General features: G+C 32.7%; 3 protein-coding genes across 3 annotated transcripts in view; all 3 read right to left on the minus strand.

Moving 5' to 3' along the window:
* The window catches only part of LOC106125200 (probable tubulin polyglutamylase TTLL2), a 10476-nt gene extending 2916 nt beyond the window's left edge, over window positions 1–7560 (minus strand). The window contains exons 1-6 of the mRNA XM_013322309.1: window positions 7545–7560; window positions 5688–5773; window positions 4821–4937; window positions 3816–3919; window positions 594–744; window positions 144–313 (exon numbers count right to left, since the gene is read on the minus strand). Coding sequence (XP_013177763.1) covers window positions 144–313; window positions 594–744; window positions 3816–3919; window positions 4821–4937; window positions 5688–5768 — 623 coding nt within the window. The 5' untranslated portion in view covers window positions 5769–5773; window positions 7545–7560. The remainder of the gene's footprint in view (window positions 1–143; window positions 314–593; window positions 745–3815; window positions 3920–4820; window positions 4938–5687; window positions 5774–7544) is intronic.
* Window positions 7561–9589: 2029 nt separating this feature from the next.
* On the minus strand, window positions 9590–12918 carry LOC106125543 (cytochrome P450 4d2-like). Its single transcript, XM_013322788.1, has 10 exons — window positions 12733–12918; window positions 12253–12342; window positions 11929–12039; window positions 11661–11846; window positions 11286–11482; window positions 10946–11015; window positions 10676–10877; window positions 10355–10506; window positions 10060–10245; window positions 9590–9777 (listed from the first exon to the last, which is right to left on the minus strand). Exons 1-10 carry the CDS (start codon window positions 12887–12889, stop codon window positions 9605–9607), a joined length of 1524 nt encoding a protein of 507 aa, XP_013178242.1. The 5' UTR covers window positions 12890–12918; the 3' UTR covers window positions 9590–9604.
* Window positions 12919–15502: 2584 nt separating this feature from the next.
* Window positions 15503–19424, minus strand: LOC106125043 (cytochrome P450 4C1). Its single transcript, XM_013322129.1, has 10 exons — window positions 19221–19424; window positions 18627–18716; window positions 18341–18451; window positions 17762–17947; window positions 17466–17662; window positions 16975–17044; window positions 16702–16903; window positions 16037–16188; window positions 15745–15935; window positions 15503–15574 (listed from the first exon to the last, which is right to left on the minus strand). The coding sequence occupies exons 1-10, from the start codon at window positions 19375–19377 to the stop codon at window positions 15503–15505; spliced, it is 1428 nt and encodes a 475-aa protein (XP_013177583.1). The 5' UTR covers window positions 19378–19424.
* Window positions 19425–21235: the final 1811 nt, after the last annotated feature.

A 21235-nucleotide genomic window follows, 5' to 3' on the forward strand; every position in this document is an offset into this window, starting at 1 on the left:
TCTCCAGAAAGGCTCAACGAATCTCGATAAAATTTGGCATATTTCTAGAACATAGTTTGGAAGAACACATAGGCTAATAAAGTTCTCTTTTAATTCCGAAGTATCATATATTCGTTAAATTTCCACAAATGAAATACCAAATTTTCATACCAAACCTAGCTAGCCCCTCTGCGTACATATAAGCGGTGAGCGGGCGGTATCCCGGTACGCACACGTACAACCGGAGATCGAACTTGTAACCGGCAACCAGCAGGGGGCGCTCGATGTACCGCTGCACCACCGCCGCACCCCCGCAACGCATCTCGCACACACTCTGAAACACCACAGACGTCAAAATTAAGAAAATACGGCAAAATTGAGAAAATATATAACTAACCTATGGTCTTATCGACTCAAATTAGTGTGCAGATTTGAATTTATTGCTAAGGCCTTGACCTGTCACACCAGTCTCCGAGAGGGTCTCCAGTGTGGGTAGTATTTTAGAGAATATTAAATTGTTCAGCAAACACTGTATGAGATGGTATGGATTGTACATGGAGTTTTGTCATGTTAAGCAATAAAAAACAATATCTAATAATTTCAATAAATTGTACCCGAAACAAGAATATTCCGCGACCCTGACTCTGTGCGACGGGCTTGTGTATCCAGACCACGTTGGAGCCTGAGCCGTCATCGGCGTGCCGGAGACGAGAACATTCCGACACTAACTTCGCATATTCCAACGGCAGATGGAAAGATGGTGGACTGAAAAAATAATAAATATAATCTATTAAACACTTAAATACTACAAACTTAATTATACGTTTTACCTAACTTGACTTACTTAAAAATATATATTGATAGACTTAATATGATAAAAGTGTCTATCGGTCATTTAAAAGTGAAATGTAAAATTTGAATGCAAATTCAGGGCGCCGAAAGTAATAAGAACTGAGGCCATGCAAGGCGATGGGAGCGGGGCTGGCGAGGCCTACGGGGGGCGAGGGAGCGCGCCATCATTTAATGTCTCAAACAGTACAAAGGCATCGGATCTTTCGGGAGCTCACGCGATCCGTACCACTTGGGGGTAATTGCTGCAAAAGCACGATTCATTAATATTCAAAAATTATAATTTAATATTACCGTGAACTTTCACCTCTCGAGGCGAGGCCCGGAAGAGTTTTTAATGTGACCTCTAAACGTCGCCAACAAACTTCGCTAATTTAATTTTCAACAAAGTTGCAGTTTTAGTCAACGGAATTGTTTTAAACTGTTTCTATTTATCACAATTTACAAAGACTTGTTTTAGTTTAATTACTTAATTAGCCTTTTATATTACCAATGTCAGTAGTGTTTTGACATATATCAGAGCATTCCAATGTTAGTAATCATTATCTCCCTGCCGTTATCTCGTCTACCTGCCAAATATTCAACGTAGGGTAGACGCACCTGTCCCCAGATCGATATATTATTTTTTATTTCTGTCATCACACCTTCGTAATCATGTCATCTTTCATAATAAATCGATTTATTCCAAGTTCTACGAAATTTACCCATCGTTATTTTGTATAAATTATAACAATACATCAATAGCTTATCTTGCTATGTCAGTCATAGTTTTGCTCGTAGCAGTTTAAATGAAAACTAAATTTAGATGGTTTTGGTAAAAACATATTTTTGTCAATACCTCCAGCCATTTCGAGTTGTACATCATTTATATTTATATTTCAACCCTCTAATAATTCCATTTAAAAATCGGTTAAATGAACTTCGTAACCAAGGTTAGGCTTGTCTGTTTTATAAATAAACGGATGCATTGCTACCAAGTACTCGTGGTACATTACCATTATACAGTAACCTTAAATTATGTAGATACTTAATCATGAACAAAGAAATGACAAAGTTACATTTGCAATAAACCTGGAAACATTTGCGAGGCAACTTACACTTCTCTTGCCTTGACTTTTGTCATAAATTATCTTTTGTACAACAGTCTTATTATATCAAATATATTCATTAATTTCATATTAAAAAAGTAGTTAGAGTTATAAGGAAGACGGGAACGCATAGGTAGGGGAAATATCCTATTTCTGTGCGTCCCCTAAGCGGTCAATTAAAGGTAGGCAACGCATCAACAATTGAGGATTTCTATGGGCAGCAATTGATTTGCTTTGAAAAATTGCAAATTACAAATTCTAGCAGGCTATTTATGATTTATAAAAAGAAAAGGCTTGCTATTTATAGAGCAAGACATTAGGATGTTCATTGAGCAGGTGACCTTGAAGTTTGCCGTTTGTCCCTACAGACGCCACATCTAATAACGTAACTATTCAAAGTTTTATTTTTCAAAAAGACATCGCAATTTCTTTGTATATTTTTATACATTGTACGTATCGCAACAAACACGAACTAGATAATGCCGTGCGCCACGCAAACGGTCGCGTAGCTCCATTCAAATGGCCGATGACGTGGGCCGATTGACTTCTATGCAATACACGTCGGAACAAACAACAAATTTATAACGTACAGTTACATTTCTACACACACATAATTAAAAGATAAGACTGGTAACAACAAGTAACAGACTTTATTGTAGTAAAAAAACAGTTTTTTTTCAATAGAAATAGAGATATAGAAAGTTTAAGCTATGTTACAGTCACTTTAAATAATTTCTTTCAAGTGATATTCAACAGCGTCGGTAGCTCAGGAATTACGCAAATTACTTGTAATCTGCAAGTCCTGGGTTCGAACCCGTCTAGTATCAACGTGTTTTTTCAATTTTCGATTTACATATGTATTCATCCGACGTTCTTACTGTGAAGGAAAACACCGTTATGCAACCTGCACATATTAGAAGAAATCCAAGATATGTGTGAAGCCAACCAATCCGCACAGCGTGGTAAACTACAGCCTAGTCACCTCTAACCCTAGGTTGGGACTTATGATGATATTTAAAATAACCAAAGACCAACTAACAAAAATACGGTCGATGTGGCCATAAATACCAATATAGAACCAAACACAGAGGAATTTAATAAAAATACAAAATAAAGAAAACTTAATTCGTTCACCCTGTGCATTTTGTTTATCATTCTTTAAAATTAATTTTTACGATTTTTACGATTACTGATACAAATTATTTCTGCACAAAAAAAAAGCGGAATGATCCATTTCAGAACATAATTACAATTTACAGTCTTCGATATGGTCGCGTGCTTGCATTTGTTTTGATTTTTATTGCTTTAAATTAAAAACATCGGGTTGCCGTGTCCTTCGTAACGGTATTCGTATACCCGGGGGTATACGAATACCATTATTTAAATTATAATCAGCTGCGTTCAGATTGCATTACAGCAGTTACCATCAGTTACGATCAAATTTTATTGCTATTGAATATAATTAATGAAGAATTGAAAACGTAACATAAACGTCTATAATTTAACCAATGGTATGCAAATTTACATAAGTATGAATGAACTAACATTATGTGCTCAAAATCGCTCATAGTAAGATTGTGTATTTCTTTCTCTACGTATGATAAATAGTAGGAGTACAGTCGCCGTCAGATATATTGCAGGGAACTAGGTAACCAAATACTTCTGAACAGATACTTGTCAATATATCTGACCGCGACTGTACAACCAAAAACAAATATTCCTTATATGAAACATGTGCACAGAAGTTGTTTTAACTAATCATTGCCGTTGTCAAAGCGATATGTGTTTGTCTTCTGTGTGGTCGTAGTATTTCACCGGACGAGCCGGGCCAATTCGTGCGAACATGTTAAAGCGGGCTCTGCCACTGTTAAAAGTTTTTATATACTAATTATAGTTTACCTGAAGTCGTAAATAGATCCATATATCCTCCTCATGCAGCGCAGAAGACGAGACAGACTATCCTTCCTGCATATCGATCCTCCTTTTGGAATGTGGTTCATAAACTGAAATCGTAATAAACATAAATAAAAATACTTGTCAAACACGAGCCGCGGCAGTAAAACTATCAATGACTACCAGAGAGCAATAACTTTTGATAAGGTATTGACATGACAGATCACAAAACACAAGCGAGTAGGTAATACAAATTTGGACACGGTACATAAACGGAAAAGTATTTCTTTTACCTACATATCCCTGCCCAATCAAATGTTTTTTTTGCCTTCCTATAATTTTCCTTATGGATGGAAAAAGAGAATTAAAATTTTATTGGAACCAAACGAGCTAGCTAATCCATGCAAAATTTGTAGTAGTTGCATGCTCTTCTTCTGTTTATAGTTCTTTAAAAATGCCCAGCTTTATGCAATTGTGGGTTATTTTAACAGTAACTGTTATAAAAACCATTGCGCCAATAATCCCAGTAAGCAATTGTTTCCTACAATCGCACATTTGTAACGCCAATAAGACGTCACATTTACGTTCATTCAGAGCATTCCAATATAACACATAAGAGCGATGTATGAGTTTCAAATAGCAATAACATAAGTCAATGCTAGGCACTTACACATTCCGCGAGGCCTGCCGACTAATGGGCGGCGGGCACGGCAGCAGCTGCCCGGAAACTAATCGCTATACTTTTATAAACCATTACAATATTCTATGAGTTTTCTTACTTTTAATAGCAAAACAATCCTAGTATGTAATCTAAAATGAAATTATCGTAAAATATTTACTTCCTTTTACCCAACGACGTGCGAACTGAACAGCGTATGAAAACAAGAGTAACGTTCTGTTCCACGTGCCATTCAATCCGAATTAAATGCCAAATACTATAGCGAAGAATTATGAATGATAACTCTAGTAGTAACGTGATATGTAACTTCAGTCAGAAAAAAATAGACTTGCCTGCCAGTCTCCGAGAGCCTTGTAGCTGGCTGCGGGGAAGGCGCTGGTCCGCCACCACAGATTCCAACGCTCGTCGCCGCAGCCCTGGTACATGCGCCATCCACGCTCCGCGCAAACCTTATAGTTATACCAATCGAATATTTATTAAGTTATATCATAAGGAAATAAAATGGATGTAAAAGGAAATTGATTAAAAATAATATTAAATCTAATATTTCGTACTATTTTCATTCATATATATCGAAAGATTGAGTTCAACTTGACACCGGTTAAGATGGGATCGACAAAATAAGAAGAGGCTATATGAATGTCATGTTTAAGTTGTGTTTAAAGTCCTGTAAACGGAAATAAATTTCACAACAATGTGAAGAGCTGACCAGCCGTCCGGGATTCAAACCCGAAGTTAAGTTGTCACTTGTAATATTTCTAACTTAAGCGATATGCAATTAATAAACCCAATGGAAATAAAATAATAATACTATTATCATGAACGGCAAGTAGTTAAATGAAATATTACGTCAATAAATAAACTTGTAATCATCCAAAAGTAAAATTACTTCATAATCAAAGATTCATAAAAGTCTATCGTGAATTTATTTAATTGTCGCTAATAATCAAGTAAGGAGAAACCGCCGAGGTTAACTGTTGACATTATAACATAAACATATATTATTTTATAGTATAGTTATATGTAATTATAGGTATAATTATATATAATAACTATAAATTCATAGCAAGGATAAATATATCTAAATAGATCTGATTGAGCAGATGTAGTAAATTTAAATTTAGCGTTTTCATCATTGTATTTTTATTATTCTGTTTTACCTTAAATACAAAGCTACCTACAAAAACAAGTATATATACCTTCATAAGAAGACTAGGTCCAGAACCGTTATCGTTCAATCGAAATATAAAATGTTCATCATTTTCGTCTTCCATTTTCATTGAATCTGTAAAAATAAAGCATGAAATAAATAATACAAGAAAAAAACAATTAATTATAAATAAACATACGTAATCATGATAAAGATAAATTTAAAAATATTGAAAACATTTATGAAACTTGCTTCATGATTTACGAAATAGGATTAGTCGACGTGTTTAAAACAACCACGCAGACCGCCCGCCCGCCTTGCACTGTCCCGCCAAACTGGCAACCGGCAACTATTCGGGCATCACGCGGAATACCGAAATGATTTATTACAGAGTTTTCGTGACACGCCCGTTTTCTGTAAAAAGCGATCAAACAACGCGCCACCAAAACCTTTCTAAGGGATCTGTTATTTATTACTTCATACTATTAGGACATTGATTAAAATTATTTCAAGTTTAATCAATTATTAGTGTTTTCAATAGTTTTTAGTAAATGTAAAATTAGCAGTGGGCATTATTTGACTATTTAGTACTACAGTACACTTTTCATACCATTCTTTCACACATTGAATAAGTAGTCGTAGTTTTTTCCCTACATAACCACTGTTTAAAACTTGACTTATCAAATCGAATCTAGGCGCTTTTACATTGAACAGTTCCGATAAGTTATCCGTGCACGCTTATCAAGTCAATATCAAAGACACCCCCGGCCAACCCCACGTGACTGACTGTAATAAACATTCCCCTACTCCCCAGGGAACTCTTACAATAAAAGAAATCCAATATTTGAATTATTTATTATACTTTCCACAACAAGAAATCGATTACTTGATTGTCATTTCGCTAAGTAATATAAAAATCATAATTAAAATGGTTTATCCCACGCCACAACGATTATTACTTATGTGTGTGTAACTATAATATTATTAATATCGAAAAAACTTTCCAGTTTGGAATTAAAATATATGTCAAGTGACGGATTGAGGATATTTAGTTTGTATAAACATTTATAAAAATAACTACCGAAGTAAATTGTTTATAATCATTTGATTTTAGTTATTATCGAAGTCGTTTACAAAGTAGTAACTAAATTGCTCAGTAATTTATCATAAATACATACCTAAAGTCTGTTTTTATAAATAAAGTAGAACTGGAAAAGCTTCGTTTGTCATTAATTTATCTATTTCAAAGTAAGATATTCCCGCTAATATTATACCTTAGGAAGTCTAATAACCACCATTACATTTAGTCAATGTCATGTAATTTGATGTTGCTTTACTTTTTGAAGCAACCTATAATTTAGCTTAATCTTTCCAATACGTACTAAATTCATAAACATCACTCACTAACCGTGTGTTTCTGAGACTAAATCTCTGTATAAAACATATCGTCATTCCCTGTCATTATCTTTGACAAAACAGAGATAACAATATGTTTTAAACGGAAATGTTGGTCTCAAAAACCCACGGTAAAAGTAACAATATGAGAAGTTATTATCCGTTATATCCAGTAAACACTCATCATCTTTGCCTAAACTTGTCGAGAGTCCATACTCTGGTTCGAACCGTACAACTTATCATAGGTTTCTGGGATCAAAATCAAACATGTCAAAGATTTTAGTTTCAAAAACCCACGATTAATGGTAACTATTGCTAATCACACGGACGAGATCTTGCCCAAACCTTCCGATATAGAACTTGCATCGATGAGGCAAACCATAAAAATAAACATAGTGATCTACTAAGTAATTTTAGGAGACAATATTTTTGTTACAATAAAGTAATTGTTATTTTTATTCTACTGTCTTCTTAAATATATATTAAAATACAAGACAACAAATTCCCTTACCAATGTTTCCGACAAATTTGACATTTATATAAATTAATCGTAGTGTCAAAAAAAACTTTTTTTGTTTATTCCAAAGAGTATAATAAGTATACTATAGAAAGAGGGGCAACTCGCACGAAGTCGTGGATCCACGGCGATTGTGGCGCTCCATGCGTATAATCGCTGAACTAATTTTTTTTTTTTTGGTACCTATATACGTAGGCACGCTTATTTAGCTCACTATAATAATAACTAATAAGTGGGAATCTAATAAATAAAGTTAAAATTGACATTAAATCAATGTTCAAAAATAATATACCCACTTATGTAGTTATTAATATAGTGAGCCGATATCAAGTAGCCTTCTATGAAATACCTCTATTAAAATGATCCTATTATTATTGGGGAAATAAAAACAAAATATTTTTATATTTTTGTACATTATTTATTATATTTCTACATAACTTAATTTTAAATCTATGCAAGTACATATACATCAATGACTTTCAAGATATCAGCTCAATATTTTAATTTTTAATATATATATTTGAAAATTACATTTACGGTAATAAATAGTATAGCGCGGTCACAAAAGAATGCATACCCTGTAATTAAAACCAAACCCCAAAATATTTTCAGTCACATGCAAGCTGGCAACTGGCAATTTGTAGTTATTTGCGAGTTTAAACACTCTGAACATATTCTCTTACAACATAGGCAAGCAAATTTTTCTTTACAATAAAAAATTACAAATAAAAAAATATATTTTTTACATATACACACATGGACCCACCTACTAATTTCAGACACATCAGTTTATGGCTCTATAATTCCAGTGATTGGCACACATTTTCTGAACATCACTGACCGTCTCTCAGGAAGGCGGAAACCGTGTATATGTGCACCTACAACAAACAAACAGAATGTGATTTCCTATCAAGTATAGGAACTGATATGTAAAATGTATTAGAAGTAGGGCACCATTCAATATGATAACCGGAAAGGATAAATCACTGTGGTGCTAAAAACTACACCAAAATATTAAAATATTTAAATGTTTAAATGAGTCTGACATATGGGAATAACATGAAAATTTTTATTGAATTGGAACTTACCATAATCAGTCCATCTAAAACACAGTTGCGTACGGCGTCATTTTTCACGAAAACACATTTTAATTAAAAACAAAATGAATGAAACAACATTTAACTAAGAATACAAGAACAGAAATAGAAATACGAAAAAACGTAGCGGTTTGATGACACATGAATGTCTCGATGACAGAAATGATGCTTCTTCTCAGCCATGAGATGAAATGATGTTTACGATTATATAAAAGGTGGCGCCACTTTCCATACAAACCGTCCTTCTTCTAAGTTTCCACCCCCTGGTTTATTCTACGTCTCTAAAAAGATTCTACTATATTATTTTTGAATTTAAATATTTTTATTGTACTGTACAGTAATATACAAACATTTATACTAGATGTCGCCCGCGACTCCGTCCGTGCAGAATAAAAAAACATTATTATGTTCCTGCTTATATGTATGCCAAATTTCATCAAGATCCGTTCAGCCGTTCTGGAGATACTTTTAAACAAACATCCATTCATCCATCTATGCAAACATTCGCATTTATAATATTTGTTTACAATACTTAAACAGTTAATAGAAAAAAATATCGTCTTGATTATCTTCTTTGGAACAATGTAAAAGTTTAACTAGTGTGGAAACCTACTGTTATGTTTTCTACTTTAGCAATCTTATTCGTTGAAGTGGTAACGATATTGTAACTTTTATATATATCAGGTAATAAAGTTAGTTGTATAATTATGTTTTATGGCTAATAAATACGTGCATCTACTTCTATAAAATAATGAGAACTAAGGCTATTTTAAACAAGATACATTTAATATTTCAATCAATTAATGCAAGTAGCTAATATACACTAGAAATAGATTCTAATTCCAATTTCACTTTAGATAAATTGTAACCATATAAACCGGATGTTAATGTATTCAATATTTGTAGGTATATCTAATTAGATCAAAATCTTATGTTGTTTTATTTAAAATCTTCAGATTAAATAGAAATTCTTTTCTCTAAACAAATTTTATAATCATCTACAGCTTTCATCATGATTTCAAATTTGGACTTTATATGTGGAACAGGACCGGACTCTTCTCCCATAATCTTGTAGCGCCTCACTATCGCCGACAGCGCTGTCTTCATTGACATTAAAGCATATTGGTAACCTGAAACAAAAACATCATATTTTACTTTTAAAATTAAATAGGTAATCATGACATATATCATTTTTAAGATCTATTTACATTGCTGTCATGGCAATTAGCTAATTGGAGTCAACTCCAACCTTTACCCATAGACTATATTAAAGTGTAGAGTGTTACATTAATATTATAGAGAAGTACAAAGGACGTATTCCTCCGGTGTTTATTGCCCCATTACATAAAATTCTCTTTAATCTTATCTTATCAAATCATTATCTCAAGACAAACATATGTGAATTACAGTACCGACACAACTTCGAGGTCCACTGCTGAAAGGCATGTAAGAGCAGGTATGCTTGAGGTTGAACCTCTCCGGCAGGAACCTGTCAGGGTCAAAAACTTCAGCGTCCGGGCCCCAGTACTTAGGGTCGCGGTGCATACCCCAAGCACTGACAATTGCACCGAACCCGGCCGGTAGAGTTCTTCCTGACGCTGTTTAGTATATCGAAACATAGATGAGTACGTATTATTTTAAAAGTTAATTCTTGTCAAAAATGAACATGAAATAGGAGTATGTGAGAATTTGCTATTTAATACTTACGTAAGTAAATATCTTCTGAAATTTTTCGAATAATAAATGGCCCTGGTGGAAATAACCTTAGCGACTCTTTCACAATACGTTCTAAATACTTTAACTTGGACAAGTCCTCTTTAACTATTGATCTTTCGGAATTTCCGAAAATATCTAATAATCTGAAAAATAATTATCGCAATATAAACGCTTTAAAATATATGTCAAAGGGAAAAAGATAGTAAATATTTAGTTTATATATTTAAATATAGTCGTTTGTTTATAAATTTTCTTTAACGTTTTTTTCTCGCTCAATGTTTTCACAATTTTGGTAAATCCAGTGTGACTTACTCTTGATATAACTTGTCTTGAACTTTTGGATACATCGCTAACAACTTCAAAGTGTACCCAATTGACACACCCGTCGTATCAGTGCCGGCTATTGTTAACGTCATTATTTCCTCTCTTAGCTCTAGATCAGTGTAACCATTTTCACCGCCAGAAAATTGTATCAAAAGTTCGAGGAACGACCGAGTTTTGTAATGACATAAATCTAAAAATTTAGTTATATTGATTTCAGGTTCAAAATAGTTTATAACTTCCCACTGTTTCCTGTCTTACCAAAATTACGATCTACTTCTGATTTCAGATATTTTTCTTTATTGATTTCTTCCCTCTTCTTTTGTATTACCTTTAAGTGAAATAAAAGAATATTTAAACATTTGGATACAAAACCTTTTGACTACGTCATAAATTTTTTACGACCATCTCAAGAGTATTAAAGGAGATTAAACAAAGGAAAATTCTTGCAGAATGATGTCCATAGGCGCCTGACACAATTATATGCATACATAGAGCATTTGTTCACTAAAAGCAAATGCTATCCTTTAAAAACTTTATATGTTTCATGTATTTTTAATGCAAATTATAATATTAAAAACGCTAAATATGTTAAACTTACCCCATCTATAAAATCGTGCATTTCCTTTAAATATTTCTTTTCCTCTGTGTACTGAGGGAAGAACTTGTACAACCATTCTGGTTGTAGCCATAGATGAAAAAATCTTTTACAAATAATAATAAGTACATTTTTCAATGCGATTAAAAATAGATTATCAGGATTATTTTGGGCGTTTAATTTTATTCCCATCGTAGTCCCTGTTACAAGAAAAAAAATATTAAAATCAAAAATATCTATTAAATACCTCAGACAAGTCAAAGGTCACATTTTTAATTAAATAACGAAAACCACTAAGATTTAATGGCAATGAATAAAAAACCAAAAGAGGAGATGAGAGTAAAAAAGAACTCGAAATCCCTTTTTGTTACTACTAACCACAAATAGCGTCAAGAGTATATCTGCAAAGAAAAGGCCCCATGATGATGTCACCTTTACCCGCACATTCAGCAATCATTGAAACCAACTTCTCACTTTGTTCCGAAAATACTTCCATGAAGGTATCTACTATTTTAGGACTGAAAGCCGGCACCATGATCTTTCGTCGTCTTCTCCATATAGGCACTAATAAAGATAGTTTGTGTTCTAACATGAATTAAGTTGTCAATATTCAAAAGAAAAAAAAAACAATTTTAACACCACTTACATGGTGCGTATATTCCGCCATTACCAATAGCATTTTTAAAGAATCTATGCTGGTTGTCTGTCTCTAAGCAATTCTTTAATATTACCTCTGAATCAATTGGGTCCACAACAACTGAAACATGGCGTACATTAATTAAATTGTTATATTATGAGTCTTAAGATTACCACAACCAATCATACATCAACAATTAACTAAATAATTTGTCAATAAACACTTTTAAATAGATATACAAATATCGAATAACATTAGAAATAGATCACATGAACTATTAAATAAATATCTAACTTATAGTCCTTACCTGAATTTCATAATTAGTTTACATACCGAAATAAAAAAGATGGCCAATCCCACCTCGAAGAATTCCATTCTTTTTCATTGCCTCGTAACTATACTTCTGTAAACTGTTCAATACATCTGGAACCATTACGAGAAGTAAATTGTGATTTCAATTATATTATTTATAACATAGATATATTATCCTTTTCATATATCTTGGCGGCCAAAGGTTCGATACGCAGTGCCCTCCCCCCATTCCCGCAACGCTCCGCTAAATCTTAAACTATAATATTTGTTTACAGGACTGTTATTACCTTAAATTGCGGGGCGCCCGAGTCTGGCGCCCTGGTAAATACTACTTTAAGGGGCGCCAGACTGGTTTTCATACTCAGGTGCCGTCTATAGATAACACGACCCTGGTTGTTTTCATCATTATTTGGCAAGTGCCTTAAGTTAAACTACAAACCTTGGGTGTACTAGCTTAGTACTGTAACATTTTATGTGGCTAATAATGAAAATAGTACACACCTTCAGTATTCCCAATAAATTTATGGGCGACACCAATGAACGGCAGTTCATCGTCGGACCCGGGAATCTCTGAAGCTAATTTATGCATTCGTCTTCTTTTAAATCTGAATAGTGCAATACCCAGCACCACACCGAGGCACAAAAGATATAAAAACATTGTAAATATAATAGAAAACCTAATACACGTAGTACAACTGCTATATTTGAATATATCATCCAAGGAAAATTATATTCGTCTTATATAATACCCTCTATGTAAAACTAGCAATTTTGTTATATTAAATAAGGTTTTTACGTTTAGGCCCTTTGTACACTTGTATCTTAAATACTATTGCACGATATCTTTGTCGCAAGTATTATGTAGCGCGCGATCTGTACACAAAATATTGAATTGTTGACACGAGTTGGCTATTCGTTTAGTATAGGCAAAGTAACTACATAGCTGACACGAATTCACAATATGTCTACTGTATAAATTTGCTCTGCCGTTTTGAAAATCGCCGCGACTTTTTCGTGACGATCTTGACAAACAGATAGCGAGCCACTTGTTTAGGCGACGAAAGAACAAAATGTTGGCTACGCGTACCTGTGTACAAATCTCTATGAGAATTTATTGCATAAGTCGCTTAGTGACTAAAATAGCTGTGTATTTCTGTAGCGCAGTGTACAAAGACCCTTATACTGCGAAGTGGCAATTTGTTATTATATTAAAGTAATTAAAAAAAACCTTCATCTGGGTTTTTCAAACTGTGTAGCTGTTTGCTTCTGCGATCTCTTTTCGCGCCTTTCTGTTTCAGAGTAAAATAATAAATTAAATAGAGCACTTCAGTAACTCCTTTTACTTAGTTTGAAGCAATCGAAAGAAACTGACAAAAAATATATTAGCAAGAAAAAAAAGAAAAATTATTTAAGTGTACAAATATTGATTAAACTTTTAACATTCTTATTATTTTGACTTTTTTAATTAAGTAACGTAAACCACTAACATTTAATGGCAATCCATTAAAGTAATAAACCCAATTTCGGCGATAACTTAAATCCTAATGTAATAAAGACTTGATGTGTGCAATTTGAGAAACACAACAGAAACAATGTATCACAGGTGATGTTATGTGATATAAAATTCTTGTACACATTGATGCTATTGTATAATAGCCGTCGCCTATGACTACATACATCCCTGCGGAACTGAAAAAAACTTAATTAGTAGCCTATGTATTCTTCCAGACTATGTTCTATATCTGTGCCAAATTTCATTAAGATCCGTTGAACTCTGTCACAAACAACCATCCAAACTTTCGCATTTATAATATTACTAGTACTCATCAGATGAAACGCGGAATTATTTCCACTTCACGCCTGTCTTCTGCCATTCGTTCAACAATGTTGTTGCTGGCGTATATTCCATCAAGGAGAAAAAGTACTAAAGATAAATTTGAACGTAAAGTCCATTTAAATTACCATAGAAACATTATGACTAGCCATAGTACGTTATATCATTCTGAATGTTTTTTTAAACAACATAGGAGATAAATCGCTTTTAATGGTTAATTTATAGGTTACTATGTAACCCTCAGATTGTAGGCAAATGCTCACCGTGAACTTTTAATGAGGCAACATGTGTACAAGGAACCAATATCATTCAACCACATCATCACTTAACATCAGGTAGGATCGTGCTGAAGCGTTGGCTTATTAAATTAAAAAAAATGTTCTCTTTATTTTTTCAGGAGAATTATGGCAATAAGATAGTCGAGATTCAATGGCAAACTCAATTACCTACTTCTTTTTTTAAATAGCTATTTTGTAGATGTACTAAGTTATAGGGGAAGTTATTAATAATACAAAGTGTTTTTTTTTGTTTTTTACTGTTTAGTTAGGTTTTAAATTAACCTTAATAAATTGAATATTAATTTCATAACGATTGAATTCAGTTACAAAAATAAAAGAAAACTACTGTACCACAAAGCCGGAAACGACAAAATACCTAAAAATATTTCACTTTACATCTGAATGAAATACCAAAGGATAAAATAATACTCTTTATTTATATTTTAAAACATACAAATTGTGTACACAGCCGAAATAATACGTAGTTTTAAAGAGCTAAAAATATTGAGAATTTTTTTTAAATCAAATCTTCAAATTCAGATACACTAAAAATTGTAATAAAGGACTAGAAATAGGTCATGGAATTGGCAACTTACTCGTGCTGCGTGAAGCAGAATATTCTATACTCTACTCCACGTAGCATGTAATTGACAAAAGTAACCTAAGGTTCAAAAAGGTTCAACGATATAAACAAAATGCAAGGTTTTTTTTCTCCATATATATAAGTTTATTAATTTAGAATAACTATCATTGTGTTTTAAATAAATATGTTTTCAATGCATGTAATTTCATTCATTCCTTTCATTTCTTTTTATTTAAATCTTTTCTCTAAACAAATTTTATAATCATCGACAGCTTTCATCATGATGTCAATTTTGGACTTTATATGTGGAACAGGGCCGGACTCTTCTCCCATAATCTTGTAGCGCCTCACTATCGCCGACAACACTGTCTTCATAGACATTAACGCGTATTGATAACCTGCAACACATCACGTATTATTTTAAATACAATTCGTCCGCGCGGAATTAAAAAAGAAATTCGTCGCCGTATTCATAATGCTATGGCCTAATCACCCTTAACTTAGGGTAGGCTCCGAGCCCCTCGGTGGGGACGTATAGTGAGCTGATGATGATGATGATTCATAATGCTTGCCGCATTACCGCAACTTTACAACACACACCCATCTTTCCTTAGCCTCGCTGACACTAATAGAAATATCCGCGAACATCTGTTCCAAAAGCTTAATAAACATATAGCCAACCTTATTTAAGTTCATTTAATTAGTTAGTGTGTATTAAAATCTAGACCAATGTGAAGTACAGTGTCTCAAGTTTATAGTATAGAGAAGAACAAGAGACTCTTCCCTTGGTTGTTAGAAGAAATATATATGGAAACTACGGTACCAATACAATTACGAGGTCCACTGCTGAACGGTATGTAGGAGCAGGCATGCTTTAGGTTAAACCTCTCCGGCAGGAATCTGTCGGGGTCAAAGACCTCGGCGTCTGGGCCCCAGTACTTGGGGTCACGATGCAAGCCCCAGATACTGACCGCCGCGCCTGATCCAGCTGGAAAAACTCTTCCCGACGCTGGTGAAGAATTACGAAACGTACATATTAATTAATTAATAATGTTAGCTGTATAGAAAAGAAAATGTAAGTGAAAGTAGTCTATTTTATAATTAACTTACGTAAGGAAATGTCTTCTAAAACCTTTCGAATGATGAATGGACCTGGTGGATATAACCGTAGAGACTCTTTCACAATACGTTCCAAATATTTTAACTTTGACAAGTCCTCTTTAACTATTCTTCGATCGGAAGTTCCAAAAACATCTAGTAATCTAAAAAATAATTGGATTTTACGGTTTTTAATCGGATTGTATGAATCTTATATCTTTAAATGAGCAATTCTTGTATACATATAATTGGAATCTCGGAATCGGCTCCAACGATTTTCATAAAATTTAGTATATAGGGGTTTCGTGGGCGATAAATCGATCTAGCTAGGAATCATTTTTAGAAAATGTAATTTTATTCGTGTTTTATCGATAATCAACTTAAACATAAACTTAACTTTTTCTATCGGTAAGATCGAAAAATATTATTCATATTTCATCATTTTAAATGAATATTTAAAATGATGAAGTATTTATTAGTAATTTTACTAGTAATTCGTAGTTAAATATAATTTCCAAAAAACACAATTTAAAAAAAAATACGGTCATCCAGATTTTGGTTATAGTTATTAATACCTATAATTATGTTTTGTCTCAATCTACTCTATCTCTTCTTGAAACATGGTTTGATCTAGATCCAAACAAAATTTGATAAATTTAAGATCCAGTGCGACTTACTCTTGATATAACTTGTCTTGAACTTTTGGATACATCGCTAGCAACTTCAAAGTGTACCCAATTGACACACCCGTCGTATCAGTGCCGGCTATTGTTAGTGTCAATATTTCCTCTCTTAACTCCAGATCAGTGTAACCATTTTCACCACCAGAAAATTCTATCAAAAGATCGAGGAACGACTGAGTCTTGTAATTACTTAAACCTGGAAAATTATAAATATTCAATAACCGTTCAAATAATTTATACGTTTCCTTTGTTTTATACGTTACTCACCAAAATTACGATCTACTTCTGATTTCAAATCCTTTTCTTTCTTGATTTCTCTCCTTTTATTTTGAATAACCTAATGAAATAAAAAATTGAATGTAAATATTAAAAAAAATGATTCTTTACTTAGTTTAATTAATATTTTACAGAGGCTGCGTACAGATGTGTGGAAGACGTTTGAATATTGATGTTTAGTTACGCGTTGATATATTCTTGCACTGTTTATCTATGTATTTTTTTCTTTTTATTTATCATTGTTATATTATATGTTATTATAAAATATGTTATCGTGTAAACTGTTATGTAAAGTGTGTATAGTGTCAAATTGGTTGTATACTGTAATGATGCTATGCAGTTTTTAAATAAATAAATAAATTTTCAACACTAATCTAGGAATGTGACGTCTAATAAAACTTCAACAACCGTTTATGAAGGTGACTCAAATATTTAAACATTTAAATTTAAAACGTTTTTACCTTTAGGAATATTAAACTTACTTCATCTACAAAACCTTGCATTTCCTTTGTATATTTCTGATGTGACTTGGACTGCGAAAAGAACTTGTACAGCCAATCAGGTTGTAGCCACAGATGGAAAATTCTTTCACAAACCAAATTAAGTATATTTTTCAATGCTTTTAGATATGGTGCATTAGGATTATTTTGAGCGTTTGTTGTTATTCCCATTGTAGTTTCTATAAAAAAAATAAAGTTAAAAGTATCCATAAAAATAGCTTGACAACCAAGCTGTATAAACATTACATAAAGAAAGATTTGTTTTTGTTTCTACTCACCACAAACAGAGTCAAGAGTATACCTACAAAGGTAAGGTTCCATGGCGATGTAATCATTACCCGCGCATGCAGCAAGTACTGAAACCAACTTCTCGCTTTGTTCCGCAAATACTTCCATGAAGGTGTCTACTATTTTAGGACTAAAAGCCGGCACCGTGATCTTTCGTCGTCTCCTCCATATAGAAACTGGTAAGAATAATTAAAGTGATGAAGCAATTTGAACAGACTATCACAGTAGTTAATTACTTAAAAATAATTTAGTTACATACATGTTATAGTATTAAGAAATCTAGAAGCACAACTTTTATAATACATGACACCGGATCTTTTGGAGAATATGCCCGTACTTATATTAATAGTGGTCAGAGGGCGGGTAATACGAATCGAGCGACAATCACTTCGAAGCGAAAACACTTGGTATAGCCCCTTTGCACTCGTGAAAAATATAATATTAACTCTAGTCACCTCTTTTAACTAAGAACCAATTCATAGACGAAGTCGTAGCTTTCGATATTTTTTTACCCAATTCATACACTTAATGAAAACTAGTAATTAAATTTAATGTAAAATATAATATACCTGGTGCAAATATTAAGCCGTTTCCAATTACATTTCTAATAAATCGATGCAGGTCATCTTTCTCTAAGCTAGTCTTTAGTATTACCTCTACATCCACTGGATCAACAACAACTGAAACAACATACATAAATTGTATAATACATTTTTTAAGACTATAAATCATCGTACCATAGTAAATTGAACATCTGAAGATATCAAATAAAGTCATTAACTATGTTAACACATTGTATACGTCTGATTTTATTTCTTACCTATTTCATTTTTAATCATATAATATACAACTTACTGAAGTAAAGAATATGACCGAGCCAACCTCGAAGAATTCCGTTATTTTTCATTGCCTCGTAACTATACTTTTGTAAACTATTCAATATATCTGAAAACAATAAATGACATTGTTGGTTTTAATTTAAACTATTACTATATTAATTATTTATATTACTTAAGAGTTTATACTCTTAATTATTAAAGGCATATAAACAAAGCAAGTAAATATATATAAATTAACAGACTGGAGTGGCTGTACAGAGTTTATTAGTTAGCTCTCCTCCTCCCCGTTTTATCACTTTACTTCCGAATGTCAAATTCCCTCATCTCCTTTCCACCATTTTCCTAATAGGAAAGTATGGGAAGGTGAATTTGACGGAGGTGAAATATACAGGGAGATGTATCCTCTTTTGTAAGTCCCTACCTCTATTTTAAGGATGGGCAATATATTTGTCTGTTTACTTTTCACAGATAAGTCTAGACAGCGGTCACTTAGCTTTTTTTAGCAAAATCAGGTTGCCGATTTTACACAAAAATGCAAAATATCTATTAATGATTTTTAAAAGATAAATAAAAACAGTACGACCATTGTAGAACTGGAAATAGTGCAAACCTTCAGTAGTCCCAGTAAATTTATGTGCGAGACCAATAAATGGCAGTTCATCGTCCGAGCCGGGTATCTTTGAAGCTAATCTATACAATCGTCTTCTTTTTAATTTGAATAATACCATACCTAGCACTACACTAAGGCACAAGAGACATAAAAACATTTTAAATATTATATACCACACCAAACCCACGTAGGTTGTACACTTGAATGAGTCGTCTAGGTAAAATTGTAGTGGTCTTATATAAATTCTTTTATGCGAAAATAAAACGAGCTTATATTTTATGGCGTTATTAACATGACATTTATACTGAGAAGGCATAATTTGTTATTACTTTATTGAACTTGAAATTACATTAGTCCACGTTTCTCAAACTGTCCCAGTTATATCTCATTTACCGTGAGTTTCTGAGGCCAAATCCCTGTTTAAAACATATTGTTAAAGATAATGACAGGGAGTACGATATGGTTTATACATAGAGGTTGGTCTCAGAAACCAACGGTCAATCAGCTAGCGTTACCCCAAACAAATTTATTTTCAATTCAAAATTATTTTCGAATTCAATTTGTTATTAACTCAATTAATCAAGTAATTATTATTTTTTTAAGTACAAAGTAATGGTAAATAGACGTAGTTAAATATTATACAACACATGTACTCAAACTACTTGAATTCCGATTTGGACCTTGTAGCAGTATTATTGTTGAACACATTTTGTTGGAACAGAAATTTCACTCTCATATTTTGTGTCACTCTCGCACAACGTTGTATTTTAAACAAAAGATTTATTAACGACGAAAATTTTCTAAGAAAAAATAGCTCATGACAAATTTTGAGAATCATGACTTTAAAAAGGTGTATTAGTTGTTTTTTGAACTAAAAATTGCATACACTTATTACATTAGTGTATAAAATTAACACCGACTACTATTCGTATTTTACTAATACATTTAATAATCCTGTCTCTGCAGCCCTGACCACTGGTTGTTTGAGTCATGGGATTCCGCAGCCGGTGGTGTTCTGTTTTTAATAATATGTTTTGTATATTTTTATTTTTTTATGGATATGAAATGTATTATATTAGAAATATGATAAATAAATGTATATCGACATTTAATAATATTATAAATGCGAATGTTTAGATGTATGGGTGGATGGATATTTATTTGAAAGTATCCCTGGAACAGCTCAACATTTCTCGCTGAAAATTGGCACAGATATAGAAATTGGAATACATCATTTGGAAGAAAACATGCTACAAACAGGCTACTTATTATTTTTTTTTAATTCCGCGCGGACGGAGTCGCAGGCGACAGCTAGTATTTTATATATTGGTGGTGCAGTCATCGGCTACGACCGTTGGCCGTTATGAAAGAAAATGTCTATACACTATTTTTTTATTTGTTAAAAAAATCAAGTATTATATCTTAAATATTTAAAAATTCTTTTTTACTCATTATAATAACAATAACTTTTAATTAATATGTAATAATTAATCCTTTTTATTTTTTTCAGCTGAGTAAAACACCAAAAAGGCAGAAGTATGATTTTTTATTCAATAAAAACACTTACATAACATTTTATTCAAAGTTTCAATTATAAAACTATAAATGGTTATGTAGTCTTCTGGGTAACAACGCTTTTTCTGTAAAAAAAATGTTATGTTACGAGATTGAACTCGTGGATTTTCGCTGTCTGATAAAAGTATTTTGTCATCCATCTCATTCTTAAAAAAAACAGATAACAATAGAGCCTCCTAACTTCTACAGGTAAACTAAGGTATAATTTATGCACAAACTTAAACCAGAACATTCCTAGGTGCACCTTAGCGTTTACGTTTTAATTGTTTTTGGTATAAATTTCCTTCTTTTACTGAATTACGGTTAAGATGATCAGATAAAGGGTGTTTCTTTTTCAAACATATCCCCTCATCCGCCAAATTCATTTCTCTTTCCGTCTTTTTCTTATTAGGAAAAAGAGGAGACCACCTAGAATTGGATTACCGTCAATCACAAAGGGA

This window comes from Papilio xuthus, unplaced genomic scaffold (assembly GCF_000836235.2).
Source record: "Papilio xuthus unplaced genomic scaffold, Pxut_1.1 DF825928.1, whole genome shotgun sequence".
NCBI classification, from domain to species: domain Eukaryota; kingdom Metazoa; phylum Arthropoda; class Insecta; order Lepidoptera; family Papilionidae; genus Papilio; species Papilio xuthus.